The sequence below is a fragment of the Poecilia reticulata genome, linkage group LG21 (genome assembly GCF_000633615.1).
Source record: "Poecilia reticulata strain Guanapo linkage group LG21, Guppy_female_1.0+MT, whole genome shotgun sequence".
NCBI classification, from domain to species: domain Eukaryota; kingdom Metazoa; phylum Chordata; class Actinopteri; order Cyprinodontiformes; family Poeciliidae; genus Poecilia; species Poecilia reticulata.
Window position 1 is genome coordinate 5,883,967 of NC_024351.1, and position 10,872 is coordinate 5,894,838.

At 40.8% G+C, this 10,872-nt stretch overlaps 1 protein-coding gene across 2 annotated transcripts; it reads right to left on the bottom strand.

Annotated features, from left to right (window-relative positions):
• Positions 1-5,765: 5,765 nt before the first annotated feature.
• LOC103457186 (piggyBac transposable element-derived protein 4-like) lies at positions 5,766-10,872 on the bottom strand. 2 transcript variants are annotated; one of them, XM_017302032.1, is made up of 4 exons: positions 10,837-10,872; positions 9,094-9,330; positions 6,635-7,882; positions 5,766-6,545 (listed from the first exon to the last, which is right to left on the bottom strand). In XM_017302032.1, the coding sequence occupies exons 2-4, from the start codon at positions 9,219-9,221 to the stop codon at positions 6,110-6,112; spliced, it is 1,812 nt and encodes a 603-aa protein (XP_017157521.1). In that variant the 5' UTR covers positions 9,222-9,330; positions 10,837-10,872; the 3' UTR covers positions 5,766-6,109. The 2 variants fall into 2 exon arrangements, with proteins under 2 accessions (XP_017157521.1, XP_008395374.1); XM_008397152.2 differs by lacking the exon at positions 10,837-10,872 and having other exon boundaries at positions 9,094-10,187.

Below are 10,872 nucleotides of genomic sequence, written 5' to 3' on the forward strand. Positions count from 1 at the left end.
AGGCGGGGGGGCCTGAGGAGGAGACGGAGCAGCAACCTGATTGGATCGTTTTCATCTGGTTTAGGAAGAACATAGTTTCACCATGATGGTGGACTGAACWTCAATCTGAGAGTCTGAGACTTTGGATCCACRTTCAGAACCAGGAGAACCTGAACCACCATGATGGAGAAGAAAACTGGAGATCTACATAAAAACTGTGGTGTGGAAAGACAAAGTGTCCAAAATAATGATGTTAAACTAGAAATACATCTGTTATTATTAAGAGAGAAACCAACAATGTCAACTTTTATTTTTATGGTAATGATTAGCAACTGTTCTGTTGAAACATTGCAGACGAACATCTGGCAATAAATCTGAAGGTTGGCCATAAAAACCATCATAATGAGAGAACTGAACAGTTTAGTCTCTAAAATCAGACAGATCCAGTTCCAGTTCTGACTGAACTCAGATAAAAACACATCATGATCTAAACATTCAGATCCAAACAGAGATTTTAGGGTTAAGAAAGACTGAAATCAGCAGGTAGAGAGTCATTAGTGTAGATACTCACTGATCAGCAGATTTAGATACAGMTATGTTTCATAGTTGCAGTTGTAACGTCCAGAATCCTCAGCACTGATGTTGTTGATGATCAGAGAACAGTTTCTGTCCAAACTCATCCTGGCAGAACGAGGTGAACTCTTAACGATTCCTCTATGAACTTCCTGTTGATCGTTCATGTTTTCATTTCTCCTATAATTCCAGTCAACAGAGGAGCAGGAGTCGGATGATGAAGGTCTGTTACAGGGCAGAACAGCTTCATCTCCAGCTCTGTGGTAGAGATGGACTGGAAAAAACRTTCAGAGAAATATTTTACCACACATTTAGTTAATAATACAGAATCAGCCTCTGTGATGTTCTGCCTGTATTCACTGAAAATATAGAATATGTTTAAAAAATGTAAATATATTCAATAGAATCAAGTCATAATTCTGAAAGAAAATCCAGCAACTTCTGAATCCTATGGTAGTTCATAACGGTGAAGCTCTTTATGTCCATTAAAACTTCAGTTTCTCCTGAATAACTTGATGATTTAGTGTCTCCGTGTTAAAACTCAGTTTATTATCTAACCTGAAACTGACCAACATTTCTCTGTTTAACACATTTATCTGTCTCTTCCTGTTTGTTTCACTTCCTCCTTTTTATCCTTTTATCTTTCCATCTCTATCAGCCTCTAAAAGTGGCCTCTTTGTTTTGGTGTCACTTTTTAAAGTTTCCCTACAGAACGCTACTCTGGTCACTTTGTTCCACATAAACATTCAGACGGTTCACTGATCAATTCAGTGGATCTGTTTTACTTTTAAAACTGTTAATAATATATTTTTAAGCTTAATAATTCAGATATCACTCTCTGCTCTCATATTCATTCATATTAATTAATTATTATATTAAGTATTGCATATTAATTAATAGTTACACACGAGGGGGTACCGAAAAGTTTCCAGAATGACGCTGCTGCGTGCGCAGTTTTTGTTGTACACGATTCTGCCGCTAGTTATTTGTTGAACCACGCCTTTTCAATCAGTGTGCCAAGCGGCGTCGGTGTGGAAGGTTTCGACCAGTGACGTGCGGTGATGTTCATAGCTGGTGAGGCTCTGACTTGACTTAGACACCATGCATGTTATTGGACCTACGGAAATTTCGCGCATGCGTACAACGCTGCGGATCAAAAAGACTAATCTTTTGCATGTCATCCATGGCCGCGTTAACTCAGTGAAACTTAGAAATGTAGGTATTAATTTCGTGCTATGATCCACAGCAAATTGATCTGTATTCGCCAAGCTACGCAGACTCGTTGCCATAGCAACTGAGTCCAACCATAGTAAATACTGCAACCATATAAAATTCTAGTAATTCCTGTTGTTTATCTCATTTACTCTGTAAATAAAAGATATTGTACCTTGTATGTATTGAGCTTCAACCTTCACTCTGTTTCCTTCAACAAACTGGCAGGTGAATCTTCTGTTCTCGTTGCTCTGATGCTTCACAGTTAGAGAAGAAAAACATCTTTGTCTTGAGCTGCGATCATCACTTTTACCAGTCAGTTCAGTTCCCGTTTCATCCAACCAGTGGAAACTTCCTGGACAAGAATCCAGTCCTCCGTATTTCCACAGAGAACATTGTAATGTAAAATCTTCCTTTGTTGGATTAACGTCTGAAACTGAAGGAGAAGATAAAACATTTTCTCAGTTTAAAATATGTTAAAGTAACTTTATCAAAGGTGAGAATCTCAATAAAGTCTTAGGCTCTCAAGCTGAAGAATGTATATGGTAACTTTTTTTGTAAAACTTCAGATGTTTTCAGATTATTGATCTGCTCTAATATTATAGATCACAGCAGGTTTTCATACATGATGATGGAAGAAGCAAGAAAATCAAAGAGAAAATTATTCAGTCCTTTGATCAAACATTGAACAACAAAACGAGACAAACTAAATCTAAACATCTCTACAGCACAACGTTCATTCTGATGAGCGACTTCCTGATGACATCACAGCTTGGCCCCGCCCCCAGATCAGACAGGAAGTAGAAGAAACAAAACAGAGGACAGAAATAAAATTTAAACCTCCTTCAAGCTTCATTTCCTCCTTCTCTGAGGCCTGATGGGTAAAGTTTTCCTGAGTCTAAATAAATGATCGTTTCTCTCTGACTGAACAACATGTGACCTTCTGACTGCATCAGGTCACTGAGAGGTTCCCTCATGTTAAAGTCCAGAGACGTTCAAGGTTCAGAGAAAAAGGAAATCAGAACCGATGATGTCAGAAACATCTGTCCAACATTTCACCAAGTAGATCAGAAGGAAAGAGACTGAGAGTTAAATCATTCAGGTCTAAATACTCACTGGTTAAAACACTCAGATTCACAAAACCGTCTGAGGATTCATCAGAACCAGGTCTACAGATGTATCTTCCAGCATCATCAGCAGTGATGTTGTTGATGATCAGAGAGCAGCTGCTGTCCATTTTTAACCTGGAAGCTCGAGGTGAACGATCAACAACTTTTCCATTTTCAACCTCTGTGTGAGTTTCGCTTGTATCTCTGTTGTAGAACCAGTTAACAATGGAGCATCGATAAGACGATGAAGGACTGTTACAAGGTAGAACAACATTTTCTCCTTCTCTGTGATAGAGATGAAGTTCTTCTCCTCTGGTTCCTGCAGCAGAAACAAAAACACATTAAAGTTTTACACCCATCATTCTTCACAAAACAATCAGGTGAAATTATAAATGTGTTAGTCATTTTGTTCCATGGTGTTGAATTACTTTTACATTCTTCAGTCTTGAAAAACAACAGAGGAAATTCTATCAGGATTTATTTTTCACTCATAAATGCCACAAAGGTTTATTTTACAGATACTAAATGTTAATGTCTCCGTAAAAAATAACAGCAAGCCAAAGTTCCCTTTAATTTTTCTCATCTTCATGTGAAAGAAAACAGATCTTTACCTTCAACCTGAAGTACAACGACCAGAACCAGAACCAGAACCAACATCTTCCGTCCGTCTATCAGCTGCTGAACTGAGATGTTTCTCTGCTGCTGATCTGAAAACACTGATCATGTTTCCTCTTTGTGGCTGAAATAAAAGGACAAAAACAGCTTCACACCAACACCCAGCATGCATCCTGTCACTCTGTCGTCACTTTTATGTTCTTTAGAAACTGACAGAAAAAACACAAATAGAAGGAAGTAGTTGAAACAAAAATTGCATCATTTTTTAACTGACTCACTTTGAACACTGAGAACTAAAGTGAGACATGATTTAGCTGAGTGATCTGATTGTAAAGAACCTAAAACAATGTTTCTTTTTTATTTCTATTGTTTTTATTACAGCATGTTGTCATTTCCTTCACAAACAGGAACCTATGATTCATACTAATGATCTGCAGTCGGTCCACTAACAGCAGCAGCTCTGAGACTCTGCAGACAGAGAATCAAACCGAGTCAGAACAGAACAAACACAGACTGTAGACTGAACAAAAAATCACGACTCAGCTTTTCACCAGCATTTTAATGCACCACTTACATATGAATCTGAGGCTGTTGGCAGAGTGACACGAGTCTTAGAAATCCTCGTGCATCATAACCTGATCTGTGTAAATGCAGTTTAGTCTGTGTGTATCAGGCGACTCGTGTTTAATATTATATAGGTTTGAATTTGTAATTATCAGATTTGTGAGGTTGAAGTTAAAAAATCGGTGTAGAAATTGTAATTGTGTGCGAGTACTTTAATTTTGGATTCATAATTTTTAATATTCATGTGTGCATTTGACCTGATATTTACAAATAATAAATATCTACAATGCAAGTAGGCATCATTACATCCCCGAGTCATAATTAAAATATTTTCTCAGCGGGTATCGTGGCCTTGGGCTGCCACCTTATCGTGGTGGAGGGGTTTGAGTGTCCCAATGATCCTAGGAGCTATGCTGTCTGGGGCTTTATGCCCCTGGTCACCCAAGGCAGACAGGTCCTAGGTGAGGAACCAGACAAAGCGCAGTCCGAAGACCCCTATGATGAATACAAACTTTGGACTTCGTTTTCCCTCGCCCGGACGCGGGTCACCGGGGCCCCACTCTGGAGCCAGGCCTGGAGGTGGGGCACGATGGCGAGCGCCTGGTGGCCGGGCNTCCCTTCTGAAGCTGCTGCCCCCGCGACCCGACCCCGGATAAGCGAAAGAAAATGGATGGATGGATGGATGGATGGGGTAGAAAAAGATGACAAAATCTGTAAAGAAGTAAAAGCAGACGGTTCCCTGTGGATCATTTTACAGAAAACTAAAATTCATAAATTCTTACTTCATTAGCCATGCTTAAGGATTTAAAAGGAAAAACCACATCTGAATTATTGTCAGTTATACCTGCTCACACATTCATGTCATTTCCATAAATCTGTTCATTTTAATGCACAAATACTGACACCTGGATTTCTCCACTGTGGGACAATAAAGGATATTTTTATTCTATTCTTTTCTAAATGCCTCTGGTTGAAGACTGGATTCAGGTTTTATACCAACAAGCTTTGTCCTCTTTGTTTTCAGAGGATGTTTTATTCATCCCAAGTTACAGATAATAAAAATGTTTGTCCAGTAAAACATTTGGTCTTAGTTCAGGTGAAAAACTGGTTTAGAAAATCTCTAATCTGTCTGCAAAGAGAAATGAGTCCAGAGCTGCTTTTGTCTCATTTATTCAACAGATAAAATGTTACATTTTTCACCTCAGGTGTGTAGAAAGTTCCGTCTTCATGCCGTTTCAATCAACAACCTGGCAGGTGAGGCTGCTGCAGTTAGAGGGGAATCACAGCAGCTGGATGCTCCGATGAGGGGCAGAAAATCTTATCAAACCAGCAGAAACTCGACTCTGGACAAACATTCAACCCTCTGTATCTCTGCAGAGAACGCCTTTCCTTTGGTAAATAAAGATCTGGTGGAGGCGGAGAAACTGACAGTTTATGATCATTCAGGTCTAAATACTCACTGATCAAAACATTCAGACACACATCGAATCTGAGGAGGTTCCTGGATCAGGTCGACGGGTGGAGAGTCCAGCATCATCATCATCGATGGTGGTGATGATCAGAGAGCAGCTGCTGTCCACTTTAAATCCAGAAGCTTGTCTTTCTGTTGTAAAGCCAGTAAACATCACACAAGTCTTCTTCTTTGGTAAAGGTTGTCCGTTGTTTATACATCAGAAGAGATGATTACAGGAGGAACAAGGAGAAACTCAGGACTGATGTAACACTGGATCTTTAATCTAGTTTTCACAGTTGAAACAGAAATCTATTTGTTAAAACATATCAGAACAAAAAAATATCTACATCTAAGAGACTAATACAAACTTCAACATACAGGCACCATTGAGGTCACTAAAGAAAACTAAAGCCCTGAGGAACACAGGTCAACATTCAGATGTCAGTAAGAGAGAAATACAGCAAGTGGTGAAAAAACACAGAAAAAAGCAAATTTTCCTAGTTTAGTTTCTAATAAATGAACCACTTCTAAAGATAGAGTCTAGACAAAAATAAAACAGTCCCACCAGACTGTGTGTATATTCACCACAGCAGCATTCAGCCACTCATTTGTTACTTTCAGTGTGCCAGTCATTGTAGCAGTCTCTCTGAGGCGAAAAGCACAGGGGAATATTGCAGGAGGAGCATTTGACCGGCGTCTTGGTTTTGCACACCTTGCACTTTTGCCAGCCGTCGGCCCAGTCGCTGGTCAAGTAGACCAGCCGGTGATGAGTCTCGGTCGGCTCAGGCGCTTGCGGTGGCGCGGCCGTGGCCCTCTCTGTGCCCGCCTCGAACAGCTGCTCCACCAGGAGCTCTCGGAACACCTTCTGCTGCGCCGCCAATTCCCCTTTCGCTTTGCAGAGTTCTTCGTAGAGAAAGTAGGCGTTAACGGCTGCGATGTCCACAAAGTGATAGAAAAACGTCGTGTACCACTTTCGGGTCTTGCGGAGAACTTGGTAATATCCTATCTGAGAATCGGATAAGCTCACTCCCACCATGCACCTGAAGAATGGAAAATAAGAAGGAAAGTTAGATGGAAATCATATTTTAAAGAGCACCAAACCCAGTCAGACGTATTGCACAGTATTTACCGAGAGTGGTCTTTGACAGATGGAGGAATTGCTTTGGGAGGGCTTCTGCCTCCTTTGTTCTTTGTCTTCTTGTTGGTGCTTTTATTTGCATGGGCTGGGTGGATGGTGGAGCAGAGGAAGATGTCCTTGGTGTCTCGCCATTGCAAAAAGAGGACAGAGTCTGAGCGAAGCCAGCGGATGCTTCCGCGGGGAGAGTCCTGGTCCAGGACATTCAGCTTGACCTTAGAGAACTCCGCTCCGTGCGGCCTGACGGTCCCACAGGCCAAAATCTTATGCTTCAGCAGATCACGGAAGAAGCTTGGAGTGGTGTAAATATTGTCCAAATACAGCTTGTAGCCACTGCCCAGTATGGAGGGATTGATCAGGCTCATGACCGTGTCACTCAGAGCCTTGCCACTTTCACCCTCGTACACCAGAAAGTCATAGGTGTAGCCGTTGCTGCAGTCGGCCAGAACAAAAAGCTTGAAGCCCCAGTGGACAGACTTGTTCTTCATGAACTTCTTTAGAGGCACTTTAGCCTTTGAGGCAACCATTCTCACATCAACGGCCATCTCCTGGCGCGGCTGGTAGTTGTGACGGCAGGCTTCTCTGATGTCATCATACAGCGGCTTTATGTTGGCCAGACAGTCGAACTCTGGCGTTCCTTTCTTCTTCTCGTTTTTAGCGTCATCTTCCAGACTGCTCAGCTTCAGAGCCTGGAGGATTCCCAACCACTTGTTTCCAGACATCACCTTTCGTGGGAAAGGTAGATCGTACAAGGTGCCACATCGCCAGTAATCGGTCAGAGCGCAGCATTTGACAAAGCCCATGTAGATCACGAGAGACAGGAAAGAATACATGTCTTTCAGGGTTATGTCCGTCCAAGTGTGGTATTTGGTAGAGCAGTGGGCTCGGCCATTTTCATTGGTGTTTTTCACTATTGTCTGCAGGGCGCTCTTTGTAAAAAAAAGCTGAAAAAGGTCTAGGGCCGTGTACGGAGCCATCATGATGAGCTGGGGTCCAGGTGTTCGCAAAGGGCGGAAGGTGGGCAGGCATGGCGCTACGTCGGCCTCGTCAACCTCACGCCATCCCTCCATCTTGGCGCCATCCTCACCGGATGGCAACATTTCTGCCTTGAACTTTCCCTTCGCTCTCGCTTTGGATTTGACTTTGCTGTTGACTTGAAGGGACTTGCTGTTCAACCCACTCCCTCTTCCTCTTCGTTTCTTCTCAGCAGGTTCATAGTCTGAATCTTCATCACATTCAAATCTAAGAGAAACAAGAACATAGTCAGGATGTAGAAACAAAAACTCAGAGCAACTTTTTAACAAAAGGCTAACAACGCTCACTCCAAGTCAGATATAATAACACCAACATTTAAACACATACTCCACATCTGATGTTTTGTGTATTTCAGTGACTGAATAGCATCGATACAGAAAGTTAGGAAAACATTTTAAGTATGTTTTTTGAGGACATTTCAAGAAGAGCTGGTCAGAATCAAATCTTTTCAAGAAGATGGACCAAACCAGGGGCTGCTTCAGCCGAGCATTTAACAATTCACACCCTCTCATAAAGACCTAACTCCCAATCTATTGTGATTCACAGGCGTTAAGTGGTTTAGGCTGGAGCCCAGAGGACAGTTTCCCCCAACAGAGCAGACAAAAGGATGATTTATGCAGCTGAAGCTTGTGGGGGTTGGGTGTTTCCCCTGTAGTTTCACATTTCTACTAAATGTGAAAAAAGTTCCACTACTATTATTACAGTGGCCTTGAATGTTGTTTCTATACGTTCTTACTAAATTTCAACCTTAATGTCTGTTATGACTTAGTTGTTTTCCCTTTTAATAACAATTATAAAAGCAATAGTTACATAAATACATTACAGTTCATAGTTTATCTATAAATATAAATGCCAGTCTTTATTTTTTTCTAAAATAATTCGTTTTTAACTTTTAATATCCACAAAACTACCGTTATTTTGTTATTGACCTGAACTCGGTACTCAGCAAAATAATGCAATACTGGACTTTGATAAGATGATCACAAAACCATGTGCTCGTTCAGAAAGGAGCCAAAAATTAGACAAGTTAAGCTGATAGACCCCAAAATGCAAATGCAACATACGATTGGTCAATAAATGATTTGATTGTGAATCAAAATGATTTTTTAGTGTAAATATATGTCGATGCGCGCTGCTTGGGGGGGTTGGGACAGAGTGAGTACTTCACCCCGTTTAACTAAACATTAAAAATGAGGGAGAAAAACAATTAACCCATCTTTTATATAAATTCAGCTTCACATTTTAACTCCACATAAAACACGAAGCTTCTTGTTCCGACACAAACTCGCACAAACAGAATGCGCGGGTCGCGCGCAGGTGAACAAGGAGAAAACGTGCGAGCAAATACAACTTATTGCCAAACGCTTTTATTAACTCAAACCATATTTAAACAGAATCATGTCAAACTTTATGCTCACTTTTTCTTGCGCTGAAGCTTATTTTCTTTGTCGGACTGATTCTCATCAGAAGAATCCTGCTCGCTTTTTGACAGCGCCTCATCCGACTTGGTGCATCCAAGCTTCGACTTTGCGCGCCGTCTCAGCATCTTTTCAGAGGACAAAAAGCCAGAAAACAGTCCTCCACACCGGGATGTGATCAGAGGAGGACTCCGGGGTTGGTTGGTTGATTGACTGGCGCTGCTGCTTCCACCTTTTCTTTGGGCAGAAGAGCGGAGTTTAAAAGCAGCTTAAAAGTGATTAGTGTAGCGCCACCTGCAGTACAGGAGGATGCAAGACGAGAATTAAGGTACTAACTTTTTTTAATAAAACGTTTTTTACCTCAATGGGCTCTTTGCACCTACGGCGTTGACGTCACATCTCCAGGAGCCAATGCGGCTCACTTGTTTCCGCTTTGAGTTACCATGACTACTAGAAAAGACTAAGTGGTATTTCAGATGCAAAAAAGCAATACTATGAACATTGTTGTCTTCCTAATATAATGGGCTTTTAAGTTTTCATTAATTTCCAAGCGATCCTGAATTAAGAAGATGGTGGTTTGTAAATATTTGCCACTACCAGTTAAAGCCAACGCTGCACAACACAAAGTTTGCAGCCTTCACTTCACTCCGGATCAGCCTAAAAACACTGGGGATACGGATGGTAAATAAAGGAGCCTCCCTGAGTTATTTCCATGGAATCACTTCTGTATTCAGCCTGAAAGAGCGAATTTATGGGAACGAGAGAGCAGACCAGAGCCAGACAGCCGAGCAACTGATCCGCCTGCACATCCTGCTGTAAACACCGTCCTATCTGAGCTCTGAACGAGAAACACGCAAAGGTAATAAAACAAAATAACACGGAGACATGACCGTATATGATCGTGTCACACAGTCATATTTTTCTAAAAGCAGCAACTTTGAACCTGAAAGGTCAGCTGAACCAGAACTCTGACACCAGAGCTGCGCTACCTTTAAGCTATGAGGCTTGTTGTGCTTCGTCAGGCTTCGGAAGCTAAAAGCCCGAACTGTAACCTCCCCCGTTAGTCTCTGACACTAACGACAATTATTTTCAAGTATATTATTTTCAAATATACTTGAAAATAATATACTTATTTTCAAGTATATTCTCATATACTTGAAAATAAGATAAAAACATTGTCCGTTAGAATGTTTAGATACTTAAATAGCACATTTTTACAAGAACAACGTCCGAGAATATTGCCTACTAGCATAAGCTAAAGTTAATGTTGGCCACAAAGTTTAAGTAAAACTCACCTTCTGTCAGTGAATGTATAACGAGGCGTAAATCTTAAAACCTTTCTCCAGCTGACTTGTTGGGGCTTCGGATCAATGTACAAACCTTAGCCAAGCCCTGCAAGCACCTAGTGTAAAAAGATATTTTTATTGGATCGGAAACAATCGAGCCGCATTTCCCTGAACGCGGAAGCTGAGGTGCAAAGAGTCCATTAATACCAAAATTTCCAAGTACATTTATCTTAACTTTTATTTGAAAAGTAGTACAAGATAACTTTTTAGTTTTTTATTATTATTATTGGATATTTACATCCTGTGACAAAAAGTGACCTTCTTATTGAACAATTGAAGATAATTCAACTACTTGAATTATCTTCAAAAATCAAACAATCAAAACAACCAACAAACAATCAAAATGTTTGATTTTTAGTTATATGTGGAACTAAAAATCAAATATTATTTATCTTACCATATGTCAGAGGTTCCCAAACTGTGGGGCGCGCCC